An 18,046-nucleotide genomic window follows, 5' to 3' on the forward strand; every position below is an offset into this window, starting at 1 on the left:
AATTGATTTACAAGTCTATGAGAGCTATATGAACACGGTTACGTTTTAAGTAATTAACGTCGATTAAAATTATGAAAATGTAATGCGATGTGGACCTAAGGGACGATCGATGACTGTTATGAAGTCATAACGGTCCCGATGTGTATTGCAAGCTCTGCATGATAATTGCGTTGACATCGCATTGCATCATGGGTATTGACACATGCGCAGTGAACCGTCAGCCATTTTTCTGCAGAATGTTTTGCTTGATGAAAAATTCCGTGTAAATATGAAGAGCTTTGAATCAACATTTTGTGAAAACGGATTCATTGTGTGGATATACAGCTATACAGGAACGTCTGAATGCATATTACATGGTATGTTATCCTCCTCGCTAGCTCGAGAGAGACACTGGCTTTCGTTCAATGACCCTAACGTTGACACTAATCGGTTTCTCGCGTCCGGGTTTGGGATGGTAAAATGATAGGCGTAAATTCTTCTTAATTAATTTTGACAGTCGGTTTATACCACTTCAGTTATTAATCGAACTTTCATTTCAAGGTCTTGTTAACCGTTTATGCATTCAGCGTGTACCTGTTGATGTCGACCGTAAAATACTTTCGACACTCGTGTTTGGGTGTCTGCAAAATTTCGTAACCGCAAAATGTCAACAAAATGAGAATGGGAATTCAGTGGTGTCTTATTGTAAATATACAATAATGGCTGTTTATGCAGGGAATGGTGCATGCGTGTCTTTTTATGGTTATTATTCACCGTGTATTGTCCCACACAGGTGGTTAGGAACTAATTAGTTACCAGGGAAAGTCCGACAAACACATCCGTCTGCTTTCCACTTAATGTAGGTCAGGATACCAGACATTATGATACGTAGCCAGATTTTCCTCTTAACTTGACAGCAGACTTGGACATCATGATATTTTGATGTCTGATTACATTTACGGGGGAGTACCACAAGATCTAGAGAGCACCAGTCCACCTTTTGATGACAGAGCTCTCAATACATCGAACTATTTTTTTTAGATAATATAAAATGGCTTTGTAGAATGATATTATACCGGTATATTTTAAAGCAAGTGCTTAACTTACTGTAAAAGTATTAGAAATTTACTTAGTACGAAAAAAATCCAATGTATACAATGTAAAAGCCATTTTTTAGTGCTCATACATGTATATGTCACAGGAGAATAATGACAAGACACTTTTTCCTGCTGGTTTGTTGCTATTTTCATTTAACACCGGGCGTTGACATGACATAAAATAAAAAGCCCTTCCAAGACCTGTCAGTCTGGTGAAAATGGCTACGTGGCTTGGTTGCGTTTGCGCTGAGGATCCCCAGAGGATATGTCCTTTCGCACGGTCACATTGTATCTGCGTCCTTTCCCCCATCCCACGGGTTATAAAGACTCTCACTCCTGCATGCTTTCTTACATTTAACACACTACTTAGCGTATAACTAGTAAACAACACCATATCTGGACGTGCACTGTACAGGCTATGCGTACATAACACCACGTTACTAAATATAGACATGGTACTTTCCACATTTAAACGCCACACTGACAAACACATGTAATGTATATACATAATTATTAACTAAAAATTATAGTTAAATAATTGTACCTGTGACATATAAAATAATGTAGGTGTCTTTTCATTGCAATTCTATATTTGCATATATTACAGAGTTATCTGCCCTTGCAGGTAGGTATTGATTGTGACGTTATTGTAACAGAGCAAATGATTTAATTTATACTAACATAATCACTGCCTCTGGCAGGATTCGAACTCAGGACCTCTGGATTACTAGTCTGATGCTCTACCGATCGAGCTAAAGAGAAGTTCTCTCTAACCGAGCGGTATATTGCGGTTAGTATTCACCAGGGTTACAATATACTCCCCTCTCAAGGAAAGAAGTCGTCCTCGAGTTTCCAGGGGTTAACAGCGATACCTGTGGGGCATGCCTGAGTATTTCCCGAGTCCCTACATGGGCGCAATTGTAACAGAGCAGATGACTTGATACAAACATAATCACTGCCTCTGCCTAGATTCGAACTCGGAACCACTGGATTACTAGCTTATAGTCTGACACACAACCGATCGAGCTGAAGAGAAGTTCTCACTAGCAGAGCAGTATATTGTGGCTAGTATTCACCAGGGTTACATCATTGCTTGCAAGTGTACATCATACTTTTAAGTCAAAATGATATAAGTTTCTCTCACAAAATATTGACATAGCAATGGATGTCTACCCACAAGGGAGGTAACTCTGTAATATGCAAAGACAGCATGGTATGTGTTGTGGACGATTTTTTATTATCACAAACAATATTTGATAATGTCTCCTTTTCATTCTTCACATTATTAGTAAAACAAATTACATGTGTATTATCAGGACCAATTTCTCAATAAATATGTCGTTATCCATATTTATGAGTTAAAAGAACATTTTAGATAATTTTAAGAAGGAGGCAAAAGGAGTTATTAGGCAAAACGTAAAATCTTGTTACAATCTGATACAAGATGATGTCAGGAATAACAATTAAATAATATTAATTGTTAATTATTATTGTTTAATGTTTCCTAACTCTCTATATAAATATAAATAAAATATTTCCTACTTTTTTCTCACAAAATAGCTTTGAAATCATTACAAATATACATATCCTCAGCAACTATTGACCAGTCAATATTTGAACTGTTGCCTGGCATCATAAACACCAGCATGCTGAACCCAAATATTCTTTCAAAGATAATTATTATCAAAAAAAAGCTCTGACAAGTGTAAGATTGCATTACAATTAATGATTTAATGAAACCTCATGATCACCAGGCAGATGACAGTTTGTGGTTGTGATGGAAAATTGGGAAAGTAGAAGTGCTAAAATTATATAAGTACAGAAAACATAATTCTTGGGGAGTACAAATCAAGTGAATTTTCAAGTTCATTTTTGCTTTATTAATATATGCACTAATTCAGTATGTTTTTCTGAACTAATTCGGTAACGAAACAGTTGTTTCATGCCTTATCAGTCAGCAGTCAAAAATCTTTTTGGAGGCAGGGTTTTTGCCAAGCCTTTGCAGGGTCTGGTAAAAGGACCCATTCCCAATTGAAAAATAGCACTGTATTTTCCCAAATTCAGTCAACATTTTCCCCAATTGTGGTAAAATTAAGTTTAAATCCCCAAATGATGTGAAAAGCTTTGACAATATAATCAATATCTTGTAAAAATTTAAGGCATTTCGCTAAGATCGTACATTGTTTTCAGAACTTTTCAAAATTGAATTCTTTTTATTAAAGTTATACTTTTTATATTTTCCCAATTTTGAAAAACACCGATGATATTTTCCCAATTTTTGCTTAGGGTCCTTTTCCCAAAATAGCTGGCAAAAACCCTGGGAGGTGTTGGGACCAACGGCAAGAACTGATTACTCCTGAGGTCATGGGCCAGAGGCAGAAGGAAACAGTTCCTAGGGCTTTTCATAAGTTATATCTTGCATATACATATATGTATTGGCTATGTTGAGGAACCATACAGGGATAGGAGGTAGTCATTTACAATATCATATCAAATTAAACTATTTCTTGGAAAACCTAGGAAAAGATCTAGTTATGAAATTTCTTTAAAAAATTTTGTTGTCAACCCCATTGACTTTTAAGTTAGACATTACTAGATTACAATGCATGTATTACAGAATACTTAGTTATTTTTTTTATATTCCATATTATATTTATAATAAGGATAAAGATTTGATTTTCTGTCTTTTCAGATCTATTTAGTGACCTAATTTTTGAATCATGATGTGTTTTCCAAATGGAGACAGAAACAATAGTGAATGACTTATATTGATGAAAACAATTTTGAGAAAGTGAACTTATGCTGTGGAAAGGAAGCAGTGTGGTGCACATGAAGTTTAGTCTAAAAGCTACCAGGTCAAATGATGGGATGAAGGCCCAGGGAGAGGTGGTGTGATACTATGGATCCTAACCACCGCAATGCCCAGCCTATGGGAACAGGTATGTCCCATATGTTCCCTGTGGCCCAGGGAACGGGATACGAGCTGCAGTATGGCCAGGTGCAGGGATTCCAACAGACACAGAACAAACCCTTCAATATACCTGGCATGATGGGAAGTAACGCCTTCATTCCAAATTATCCCATGATGCACCAAGGCCAAGGATCTGTCCTCACTAATGTTCAGGGCGGGATGCCAGCCGCAGGCTCGGGGAGCACCGGAACACTACCTTCCATGGGTACATTTGTTGGTAACTTTAACCAGGCTAATATTACCATGGGACAATGTGTGCTACCAAACACAGGCTATAAAAGTTTGGATAGTTGGCACAGTCCCTCCCAGCAATCTGCAGGGGCAGTCAATGCTCTACCTAGCTTTGGACACTTTCTCATGCACCAGCCATATCAACAACCATCTACACAGCAACAGCAGCAACAACAACTTCAGCAACAACAGCTTCAACAACAGATCTTCCAAACCAATCAAAATCAAAATAGATTCCCAAGCGCCTTACTACAACATGGAAGTCTTGGACAGTTTGTACCCAACTCAACAAGTGTTTCCGGAATGCTTGCCACTAACCTTGGAAACCAACAGCAAAGCTTCAGCAGTGTAAATATGAAAATCAACATGAGTGCTAATCTTGTTGGTAACTTTAGCCACTTTTCCAATGCAAATGTGATGGGATGCCAAAACCTGCCTGGACTGACTAACCCTTGTGGTGCTTCTGGATTGTCCTCGTCAGAAGTGGCCAGCAGTAGTACAATAACGCCACAGCCACAACTAACCTTATCCTCCCCACCCATCATGTCTTCACATGTGGCTGCTAGTTGTAATCAAGTTACCAGTACCACCTCATCAGTAATCACAATCACCAGTACCACAGGCACAGCACCAGTTATGGCACACATACACAACACTTCTGTCACTTCGGCTGTTGTCCCATCAACACATGTCACCATGGCGACCTCACATGGCAACATATCAGACAGGAAGTTGGTGAATACACAAACTACAAAAAAGGAACCATATCTACTAGGTTGTGATTATAAAGGACAAGAAGTTCAATGTTCCAGTAAGGGAGGGTCAGACACACCAGTTCAGTCAATTCCACCCTCCTCTAACCATGTGGTTGTCCCCTTTGGTTGGAGAAGGGTAGTCGAGGAAGGTGCTATTGTCTACTACAGGTAAATATAGGAAACCCTATTGATGATTCTCAGGCCTATGATTCTAGGCTACATAAAATGTCATGTCTTTTTCTAATATGTTAAATGAAAGAAAACGTTTTTATCAAACAGGTTCAAAGATTTCGGTTTTGCTCAGTTGGTTATAATTGTTTTGTAGGTATGAAGTTTGGTTAAAATATTGTCTGAATGACTCATTTTACCCTAGGCTTTAGTCTTATGAACATATTCTGTTTATTTTCTGAGTCTACTGGTATATTCATAGGCATGAAGCTAGTTTATAATCAGTGTATAGAAATAATGATCTCTATAAATTGTTGATGTTTGATAATAGCAATTTCATGCAGAATAAATATGTAAATAAATCAATATTATTCTTTCAGTCCAAGCAACACCAAACTGTCTTCAACTCAAGAAATTGGTCAGTATTTATCAAGGGAAGGTACTTGCAAGTGTGGACTTGAATGTCCAGTGATGGTAGAAAAAGTGTTCAATTTTGACATAACTATTCAATCAAGGCAGTGGACACTGGATGTTCATTGTGCAGAAGATCTTACCAAACTTTGCAATCATAAAAGAAAAATAATTGCTATGGCAACATATCAAAACAGTCGAACTTTTAAATCATCCTTACCTGTGACTTCACCTGTTTCTACATCACGTGTGTCAAGTGTGGTTGCCAGTTCAAGTCTAACAACTACTACCACCAGTATTACCACTCCAGTCCTGAGCAATACAAGAAAAGGTCGGTATATTTTACGAAATTACTATTTATTCCCCTGTCACCAGTATAACCTCCCATGTCTATGTACTACCACCAATATTACCTCCCCTGTCTATGTACTACCACCAGTATTACCTCCCCTGTTTATGTACTACCACCGTTATTACCTCCCCTGTCTATGTACTACCACCAGTATTACCTCCCAAGTCTATGTACTACCACCAGTATTACCTCCCATGTCTATGTACTACCACCAATATTACCTCCCCTGTCTATGTACTACCACCAGTATTACCTCCCCTGTCTATGTACTACCACCAGTATTACCTCCCCTGTCTATGTACTACCACCAGTATTACCTCCCCTGTCTATGTACTACCACCAGTATTACCTCCCCTGTCTATGTACTACCACCTGTATTACCTCCCCTGTCTATGTACTACCACCAATATTACCTCCTCTGTCTATGTACTACCACCAGTATTACCTTCCCTGTCTATGTACTACCACCAGTATTACTTCCCCTACAGGTCTATGTACTACCACCAGTATTACCTCCCCTGTCTATGTACTACCACCAGTATTACCTTCCAAGTCTATGTACTACCACCAGTATTACCTCCCCTGTCTATGTACTACCACCATATTACCTCCCCTGTCTATGTACTACCACCAGTATTACCTCCCCTGTCTATGTACTACCACCAGTATTACCTCCCCTGTCTATGTACTACCACCAGTATTACCTCCCCTGTCTATGTACTACCACCAGTATTACCTCCCCTGTCTATGTACTACCACCAGTATTACCTCCCCTGTCTTTGCACTACCACCATGTATTACCTCCCCTGTCTTGTACTACCACCTATTACCTCCCCTGTCTATGTACTACCACCAGTATTACCTCCCTGTCTATGTACTACCACCAGTATTACCTCCCCTGTCTATGTACTACCACCAGTATTACCTCCCCTGTCTATGTACTACCACCAGTATTACCTCCCCTGTCTATGTACTACCACCAGTATTACCTCCCCTGTCTTTGTACTACCACCAGTATTACCTCCCCTGTCTATGTACTACCACCAGTATTACCTCCCCTGTCTATGTACCTACCACCAGTATTACCTCCCCTGTCTTTGTACTACCACCAGTATTACCTCCCCTGTCTATGTACTACCACCATATTACCTCCCCTGTCTATGTACTACCACCAGTATTACCTCCCCTGTCTATGTATTACCTCCCTGTCTTGTACTACCACCAGTATTACCTCCCCTGTCTATGTACTACCACCAGTATTACCTCCCCTGTCTATGTACTACCACCAGTATTACCTCCCTGTCTATGTACTACCACCAGTATTACCTCCCTGTCTATGTACTACACCTATTACCTCCCATGTATTATTACCTCCCCTGTCTATGTACTACCACCAGTATTACCTCCCCTGTCTATGTACTACCACCAGTATTACCTCCCCTGTCTATGTACTACCACCAGTATTACCTCCCCTGTCTTTGCGCTACCACCAGTATTACCTTCCCTGTCTTTGTACTACCACCGTGTATTACCTCCCCTGTCTATGTACTACCACCAGTATTACCTCCCCTGTCTATGTACTACCACCAGTATTACCTCCCCTGTCTATGTACTACCACCAGTATTACCTCCCCTGTCTATGTACTACCACCAGTATTACCCCTCCCTGTCTATGTACTACCACCAGTATTACCTCCCCTGTCTATGTACTACCACCAGTATTACCTCCCCTGTCTATGTACTACCACCAGTATTACCTCCCCTGTCTATGTACTACCACCAGTATTACCTTCCCTGTCTTTGTACTACCACCAGTATTACCTCCCCTGTCTATGTACTACCACCAGTATTACCTCCCCTGTCTATGTACTACCACCAGTATTACCTCCCCTGTCTTTGTACTCACCACCAGTATTACCTCCCCTGTCTATGTACTACCACCAGTATTACCTCCCCTGTCTATGTACTACCACCAGTATTACCTCCCCTGTCTATGTACTACCACCAGTATTACCTCCCCTGTCTATGTACTACCACCAGTATTACCTCCCCTGTCTATGTACTACCACCAGTATTACCTCCCCTGTCTATGTACTACCACCAGTATTACCTCCCCTGTCTATGTACTACCACCAGTATTACCTCCCCTGTCTATGTACTACCACCAGTATTACCTCCCCTGTCTATGTACTACCACCAGTATTACCTCCCCTGTCTATGTACTACCACCAGTATTACCTCCCCTGTCTATGTACTACCACCAGTATTACCTCCCCTGTCTATGTACTACCACCAGTATTACCTCCCCTGTCTATGTACTACCACCAGTATTACCTCCCCTGTCTTTGTACTACCACCAGTATTACCTCCCCTGTCTATGTACTACCACCAGTATTACCTCCCCTGTCCTATGTACTACCACCAGTATTACCTCCCCTGTCTATGTACTACCACCAGTATTACCTCCCCTGTCTATGTACTACCACCAGTATTACCTCCCCTGTCTTTGTACTACCACCAGTATTACCTCCCCTGTCTATGTACTACCACCAGTATTACCTCCCCTGTCTATGTACTACCACCAGTATTACCTCCCCCTGTCTATGTACTACCACCAGTATTACCTCCCCTGTCTATGTACTACCACCAGTATTACCTCCCCTGTCTATGTACTACCACCAGTATTACCTCCCCTGTCTTTGTACTACCACCAGTATTACCTCCCCTGTCTATGTACTACCACCAGTATTACCTCCCCTGTCTATGTACTACCACCAGTATTACCTCCCCTGTCTATGTACTACCACCAGTATTACCTCCCCTGTCTATGTACTACCTCCAGTATTACCTCCCTTGTCTATGTACTACCACCAGTATTACCTCCCCTGTCTATGTACTACCACCAGTATTACCTCCCCTGTCTATGTACTACCACCAGTATTACCTCCCCTGTCTATGTACTACCACCAGTATTACCTCCCCTGTCTATGTACTACCACCAGTATTACCTCCCCTGTCTATGTACTACCCCAGTATTACCTCCCCTGTCTTTGTACTACCACCAGTATTACCTCCCCTGTCTATGTACTACCACCGTATTACTCCCTTGTACTACCCCATATTACCTCCCCTGTCTATGTACTACCACCAGTATTACCTCCCCTACAGTCTATGTACTACCACCAGTATTACCTCCCCTGTCTTTGTACTACCACCAGTATTACCTCCCCTGTCTTTGTACTACCACCAGTATTACCTCCCCTGTCTATGTACTACCACCAGTATTACCTCCCCTGTCTATGTACTACCACCAGTATTACCTCCCCTGTCTTTGTACTACCACCAGTATTACCTCCCCTGTCTATGTACTACCACCAGTATTACCTCCCCTGTCTATGTACTACCACCAGTATTACCTCCCCTGTCTATGTACTACCACCAGTATTACCTCCCCTGTCTATGTACTACCACCAGTATTACCTCCCCTGTCTATGTACTACCACCAGTATTACCTCCCCTACAGGTCTATGTACTACCACCAGTATTACCTCCCCTGTCTATGTACTACCACCAGTATTAACCCCCTGTCTATGTACTACCACCAGTATTACCTCCCCTACAGGTCTATGTACTACCACCAATATTACCTCCCTTGTCTATGTACTACCACCAGTATTAACCCCCTGTCTATGTACTACCACCAGTATTACCCCCCCTGTCTATGTACTACCACCAGTATTACCTCCCCTGTCTATGTACTACCACCAGTATTACCTCCCCTGTCTATGTACTACCACCAGTATTAACCCCCTGTCTATGTACTACCACCAGTATTACCTCCCCTGTCTATGTACTACCACCAATATTAGCTCCCCTGTCTATGTACTACCACCAGTATTACCTCCCTTACAGGTCTATGTACTACCACCAATATTAGCTCCCCTATGTACTACCAGTATTACCTCCCCTGTCTATGTACTACCACCAGTATTAACCCCCTATCTATGTACTACCACCAGTATTACCTCCCCTGTCTATGTACTACCACCAATATTACCTCCCCTGTCTATGTACTACCACCAATATTAGCTCCCCTGTCTATGTACTACCACCAGTATTAACCCCCTGTCTATGTACTACCACCAGTATTACCTCCCCTACAGGTCTATGTACTACCACCAGTACCCTGTTTATGAACCTGGATCATTAGCATCTCTGGTAAATAAAAATTAGTAATAAAGAAATGAATTGGTCTAATTAATTACCTTTTGATTAATTACTTTGATTCAAATGTATATTTAGTTGAACATGTGTACATGAATAATGAATTAAGTACCAGGGGCCACGGTGGCCGAGTGGTTAAGATATTTTGACATATTACCATAAGCCCTCCACCTCAGAGTCGCGAGTTTGAATCCCATGTGGGACATTTGCCAAGTAGTGACTGCTGGTCGGTGCTTTTTCACTGGGTACTCTGGCTTTCCTACACCAGCAAACCTGACATGTCCTTGCATGACCATAGCTGTTAATAGGATGTTAAACCAATAAAACCCAACACACAAATTAAGTATTAGTTTTGTCAGGACCAACAATACAATTCAGATCAAACAATTTCTTAGTTTACAAAGTTCAACTGTAATGTCAATTGTTAATCATATTAACATCAAGAGGGAAACACCACGGTCAGTGATGCATGACCTTCAAACATAGGGGTGAAACGGTACAGATACTTCACGGTTCGGTACGTATTGCTGTATAGAGTGGACGGTTCGGTTTTTTCGGTTTGGTACATGTAAAATTTATAAGAGATGAATAAGGCAATGAACTCAGTGTAAACTATTCAACTCCCAAGTTTATTGAATTCAAAAATCAAAATTTCACTGCAAATCATCAGGAATGACCAATTTTTTTAAGAACACAAGTTTGTCTACGTTTTCACAAGAAAGGGAGACCTTTTGATGGCACACGATATGCCCAACTGTTAACACTTTCTAACTTTCCACTGATGTTTTCAACAATGAAGTATGGACGCATGTCAATTGCAATAAAAAACCCAATTGCCTGTGTAACTTTCTTGGATTTACAGTTATTTATAGGGTAAATTTTTTGAAAATATCTCAGATATCGCCGTCTGGCTTTGTGATTTTTTGGCAGTACTTGCTGTTGGAACTTGTCCAACTTGGACTTGAGCATGTGTGATGGCAGTACGCACATTGCCGATGTTGTGTTTTCTAACTAAGTGTGTGTTCATGTTTGATGTATTGCCATACTTATACGAAAAATCGGCTTAACATATACTGCATTTAGCTGTCGTAGCTTCCTTTGTTCTAAAACCATATAGTCCTTAAACTGCAGAATGGTATGATGCTCTATTGACGGATTCTCAAATGTACAGACGATGCCTCCTCCATTTCCTGTAAAAACATTGATTTTATGTAAGGCGGTTTGTGATTGGGTCACAATGACGGCCGCATGACCAATCAGAGACTCGTTGTTATTGGACTTGTGTTACCGGCATACCCATAGAAAACTTTTCCACCCATGGTACATGTTCCGTACTTTGTGTTAACAAAACCGTGTACCGAACCAAGCACGTAATACTGCAGTACTACTACATCGCAGTATACCGTTTCACCCCTATTCAAACTGGGGAAGATTTTACCTTTACATCTAATTAGCCTTTGCATACCCAACTAAGGGGTAAATTATGATTATTTTAGTTGATTTGTATACTGTATACATAGTTTGCTGTCACCCAACAACATACAATTATATATTATGCAAGTGAATTTTTTAAGTACAGGTAATTAAATATTACAGTATACAAATCAACTGATCATGACATAATCATAATTAAGTTCAGAGGGATGGATAATGAAACCGAATGACAATGTTATAATACTGGTAGAGACAGGGAACCAGAATCTAGATATGAAAGGGGCTGGTTTACACAATTGATATGCTGTAATGTAGCTTGCAAAATTTGGAATACTTGATATACAGTGGCCAAATCACCTGACAAAAGTTCAGATGGACAATGAAAACTAACGATAATAATGGTGGGAGAAACCAGGCACTGGTTTACACAAGTTTCATATATATATACTGTAGCTTAAACCAGTGTACAACTGCAAGCCACTTCAATAAAACAATCAGATGCCATTGTGAATTGCTTTAGAGGAAATGGCAATAGTTATATATTGCATGCTATCTTGGTACAAAAGCCAAGTTTACATTGTCAATTTTGATAGTGATACAATCGATTTGTAGTTGGAATGTCTGCCAGTTAGTCACTCGAGATAACCCATGTTGTGGATTGTATCTACACATCAGCCACCTTTTATTGCCTCACGGATTCTATTATTATTGATCTGGGTTTCAGATTTTAAAAGTGCTGCATGGAAATAGCTTTTACTGGTCTTAGTTTGTGACATTTAAGCACTAGCTAAATATTGGTAGGAAACACAGAATTCAGTCATTAAAGATATGGCCGCTGTATTCAGCAGCACTGCACAACACTACAGTCTGATCTCTAGATTTGATAAATAGTGAAAATTGCAATCTCACACTAGATAGATTTGTTTTGGTCAAATTATAGGTCTGCCCATAAGCAATATTACTTGTATTGATTACTACTTGTTCATGAATTTAATGGATTGATAATTTTCAAATTCAAGGGGCCATGGTGGCTGAGTTGCGAAGGTGTTTCAGCATATCATACCACTATTCAGTTCATAATCCATTTCTGGGTTAATATTGTTTAAAACCAATGTTTGCCATAAACTGAGTATATGTCAGACGTTTATGAGGTCATCATGAGCCGTCAACATGCTTCCTTGGTCATTTTTTGGCCTTCCACCTTGACCTTTATTGAAGGTCATTGGTCAAAGAGGTTAAAATATACAAATTACTGCCTGTATCTAAAAGGCTGGCCTAGGGACTATATATTCGGAGACTATATATTCGGCCTTCAACATGGTGGGATGAATGGCTGCGAAGTGGAATTGTTAACCTTAACCTATATTAAAGGTCACAGGGGTCAAATATGTTCAGAATTTGGATTGTAGCATGCTGGACAAAGCACTGCACTTTAAATTTGTTCACAAGATTGACATTAATTTTTAGGTCATCTGACCCGAAGGGTCAGGCTGACCTATTGTCATCATACACAGTCGCTCATCGTGCGCCATGCGTCATGCGCCTCGTGCCGTGTATAAACTTTTCATTCAAACGACTTCTTCTCAATAACCGAAAGGCCCAGGGTACTGATATCTGGCCTGAAGAATGCTGGGATGAAGGGCTACCAAGTTTGTTCAAATGAATGACCTTGACCTTCATTCAAGGTCACAGGGGTCAAAAAGGCTAAAATCTTTAAACGACTTCTTTTCAAGAACCAAAAGGCCCAGGGTACTGATATCTGGCCTGAAGAATGCTGGGATGCAGGGCTACAAAGTTTGTATAAATGACCTTGACCTTCCTTCAAGGTCACGGTTCAAATAGGCTAAAATCCTTTAAACAACTTCTTGTCAATAACTGAGAGGCCTAGATACCTGATATTGGGCCTGAAGCATGCTGGGATGAAGGGCTATCAAGTTTGTTCAAATGAATGACCTTGATCTTCATTCAAGGTCACGGGGGTCAAATAGGCTAAAATCTTTGAACGACTTCTCAAGAACCAGACGGTTCAGGGTACTGATATTAAGCCTGTAGCATGCTTGGATGAAGGGCTACCAAGTTTGTTCAAATGAATGATCTTGACCTTCATTCAAGGTCACAGGGGTCAAATAGGCTAAAATCCTTTAAACAACTTCTTGTCAATAACTAAGAGGCCTAGAGACCTGATATTGGGCCCGTGACATGCTTGGATGAAGGGCTATCAAGTTTGTTCAAATATACAACTTTGATCGATCTTCATTCAAGGTCACAGGGGTCAAATAGGCTAAAATCTTTAAACGACTTCTTCTCAAGCACCAAAGGCCCAGGATACTCATATTGAGCCTGCAGCACACTGGGATGAAGGGCTATGAAGTTTGTGCAAATGAAGGACCTTGACCTTCATTCAAGGTCACAGGGGTCAAATAGGCTAAAATCTTTAAACGACTATGTTGTATTCTACTAATAGTCAGATGACCGTTTAGGCCCATGGGCCTCTTGTTTTTGTAATTGTTTTATTTGTGAAGAAGATCATTTATCAATTATTAAAACATAGTTGTGATGTCATCTATTGTTGTTTCTGTACTTTAACTCCAGGATTTTGGGACCATTACCTGTAACTGTCCTATATGTTACCTTTTACTGTCTTATATGTGACTCTAATATAAGACAGTCACTTATAAGACAGTAAAAGGTAACTTATGGGAGAGTTACACAATGAGGGTGAGTATATGTCTCCATGCATAATCCCATAATTATGTTAACACACAACACACAATCTGCCGGAATATTCCATAATTTTAAATCCAAATTACAAATAAAATCCAACACAATGAATATGAAGAGAATTTAATCCACTTTTGATGCAGAATTAAACACATCAACAGAATATCTGTATATATCCCATATCAAGTTTTCTTCCTGATTATGAATTCACCATTTAACACTTATCTACAGCATTAACTCCAATTTCTGCTTTCTTAAAACCTTGTTTATGTACACCACTTTTGATTTTAAATTTCCAAATTATCTTCACTGTAGTTTTACACTTCTTTTGATTTTGTTTTGACAATATTTCAAAATTTCACCTAAATCCCATTGGGTTGGCTTGTTGAATGAAATTGCACATGTTATAAATAAATCCAAGATTGTCCCTAGAGAGGTCGAAATTTTAAATCCTCTGAATGCAATGTAAGATCTGATGGCACCGACTGTTTTGAACTAGCCTGCAAAATCACTATTATATGCGATCATTTTAGCAAGACGCTTTCAAACAAACGCCTAAATTGCAAGTCTAGTTTCATATGTCATTTCTTGACCACATCAGACATTGGACAGAAATTTCCTTTTAGCATTAAAATATCCTTTTAGCATTAAATGTCATTTAAGTCACCTTATTATATCACTTAAATTAATATAAGAAAGTAATATCCTTCCATCACTGTCGGACCCGGTGGACATGGTTAAAGTGAATTTACAGATAGTTGTCCAACCCAAAAGCATGCTTTATGCTTTCCATTCATGAATGCTATTCATCACATATAACACAGGCAAAGGTAATTCTATGTTGCCATTGTCTATATTGGATTTGTCATGGTTGAATGCACATTGGTAGAGTTACCTGAGCTCATAGACAAAGGCAAAAAATTGGCTTATATAAGAAATAAAAGGGTACTTTATTAGCAAAAAGGCTTGCTATGTTTTAAGTTAGAGATAAGCCTCAAACTGTACATGTACAATATGTTGGAGAAAGAACAGATCTCGGTCCTGACGGGCATCGATACAGTTCTTTCTCCAACATATTGTAAAGTTTTCGGCTATCTCCATAACTTACAAGAAAATCACACAGACTCTTACATTCACTGACACATTTATCATACAATTTTTCTTAGATATACATCTGTTAATAATTAAAAGATGTAAAGCAGTTTACATGCACTCCTAATTCATAAAGTTTAAATTCCATAGTTTAAACCCATATATACAGTCAATCTTACTATACGCATGCAATCACTTACACATTGGGACATAAAAATAAGATAAGATTTAGAAAAAGGATGAAGTTAAGAGCATTGAAAGTCCTGTTGAAACAGTTTTATATACAGAATAAATGAAATATGAAAAAAGGCGCGATAGAGAAAAAAAGAAAGGAAGATGGAAAACCCCTAAATATTTTCTATGCCAACACGTTGGCAGGGGGAGTTGGGTTGAAAACGTAAATGTAAAGATGTAAAGGTTACAAGGACTATATGAATATACATATGACAGAGGGAAAATATCAATTGCAACAACTGAATACAATAAATAAACATATCTTAACCAAATAGTTGTATTATCTTTTCCCACTTCTTTCACTCATTTAAAAACTTATGTTTTATAAGCTGGCCTTTCTTGTTGGTAAATTATTTTTGTTCTTTATTAATCTACAAAAGAGTACAGAAAAGATGGAATATTTAAAGATTTATGTAAACATCGGCACCTATAAATGTACTGCTTTAAAAGCAAAATAATTTGATTGCCAACTTTGAAGGCTGGACTATTGTTATTATCTAGCTTACCAAATAACAGAGTACCCAGTATGTTTATATATAATTATTTATTGTAAAAGGAATACAAAGTGTAACCAACACCTCATCTAGAATTTTGAGAAAATTTTGTACCTCGTCACACTCCCAAAATAAATGCACAGTTGTTTCTCTTTCACAATTGCAAATATTATATTTTGACACAAGTGGTATTGAATTGCTTTTATGTACATATGTTTTACCAACACATATCTCATTATTCATTGGAAACACAAAGGGAGTAAAAATATTGTATGAATTATTAAATACCAAAGAAACACTATTAGCAAGGGAAAATGTGAAGAACACTTATGCGAAGAATATTATGGTGAAGATTGAATTTCTATTTATACTCTTCCTTATATACAAGAAGAAAGTTTTTGAGCTTATATCTTTTACAAAAATCACTAATGAGATACACACCTTTTTCATGCCAGTTTCATGCCCCAATGTTTATTAGCCCACCATCATCAGATGGTGGGCTATTCAAATCGCTTTTTGTCCGTGGTCCGTGGTCCGTCCGTCCGTACCTCCGTCCGTCCGTCTGTTAACAATTCTTGTTATCGCTATTTCTCAGAAAGTACCGAAGGGATCTGTCTCACATTTCATATGTAGGTTCCCCTAGGGCCCTAGTTGTGCATATTGCATTTTGGGACCAATCGGTCAACAAGATGGCCGCCAGGCAGCCATCTTGGATTTTGATAGTTAAAGTTTGTTATCGCTATTTCTCAGAAAGTACTTAAGGGATCTTTCTCAAATTTCATATGTAGGTTCCTCTAGGGCCCTAGTTGTGCATATTGTATTTTGGGACCAATCGGTCAAAAAGATGGCCGCCAGGCAGCCTTCTTGGATTTTGCCCACCATCACTGGTGCTTCAAATCGCTTTTTGTCGTGGCCGTGTCGTCCTTCCTCCGCCTTCTCGTCGTCGTCGTCGTCTTCCTCCGTCGTCCTCTCCTAAAAGTTATCGCATTTCAAAAGTACTGAAGGGATCTGTCTCGTATTTCATATGTAGGTTCCCCTAGGGCCCTAGTTGTGCATATTGTTTTGGGACCAATCGGTCAACAAGATGGCCGCCAGGCAGCCATCTTGGATTTTGATAGTTAAAGTTTGTTATCGCTATTTCTCAGAAAGTACTTAAGGGATCTTTCTCAAATTTCATATGTAGGTTCCTCTAGGGCCCTAGTTGTGCATATTGTATTTTGGGACCAATCGGTCAAAAAGATGGCCGCCAGGCAGCCTTCTTGGATTTTGATAGTTAAAGTTTGTTATCGCTATTTCTCAGAAAGTACAGAAGGGATCTGTCTCAAATTTCATATGTAGGTTCCCCTTAGTTTGCGTTTATTTATTTGACTGGCCCAGACCTTGGATTTTGATAGTTAAGTTTGTTATCGCTATTTCTCAGAAAGTACAGAAGGGATCTGTCTCAAATTTCATATGTAGGTTCCCCTAGGGCCCTAGTTGTGCATATTGCATTTTGGGACTAATCGGTCAACAAGATGGCCGCCAGGCAGCCATCTTGGATTTTGATAGTTAAAGTTTGTTATTGCTATTTCTCAGAAAGTACTGAAGGGATCTGTCTCAAATTTCTTATGTAGGTTGCCCTATAGGGCCCTAGTTGTGCATATTGCATTTTTGGACCTATCGGTCAACAAGATGGCCGCCAGGCAGCCATCTTGGATTTTGATAGTTAAAGTTTGTTATCGCGATATCTCACAAACTACTGAAGGGATCTTTCTCAAATTTCATATGTAGGTTCCCCTAGGGCTCTAGCTGTGCATAATGCGTTTTTGGACCAATCGGTCAACAAAATGGCCGCCAGGCTGCCATCTTGGATTTTGATAGTTAAAGATTGTTATCACTATTTC

At 39.4% G+C, this 18,046-nt stretch overlaps 1 protein-coding gene across 1 annotated transcript in view; it reads left to right on the top strand.

Moving 5' to 3' along the window:
* The first annotated feature begins 205 nt into the window (after positions 1-205).
* LOC138320943 (methyl-CpG-binding domain protein 5-like) overlaps positions 206-18,046 on the top strand; it is a 29,056-nt gene continuing 11,215 nt past the window's right edge. Inside the window, exons 1-3 of the mRNA XM_069264268.1 lie at positions 206-356; positions 3,769-5,201; positions 5,582-5,943. Coding sequence (XP_069120369.1) covers positions 3,976-5,201; positions 5,582-5,943 — 1,588 coding nt within the window. The 5' untranslated portion in view covers positions 206-356; positions 3,769-3,975. The remainder of the gene's footprint in view (positions 357-3,768; positions 5,202-5,581; positions 5,944-18,046) is intronic.

This window comes from Argopecten irradians, chromosome 4 (assembly GCF_041381155.1).
Source record: "Argopecten irradians isolate NY chromosome 4, Ai_NY, whole genome shotgun sequence".
NCBI lineage: Eukaryota > Metazoa > Mollusca > Bivalvia > Pectinida > Pectinidae > Argopecten > Argopecten irradians.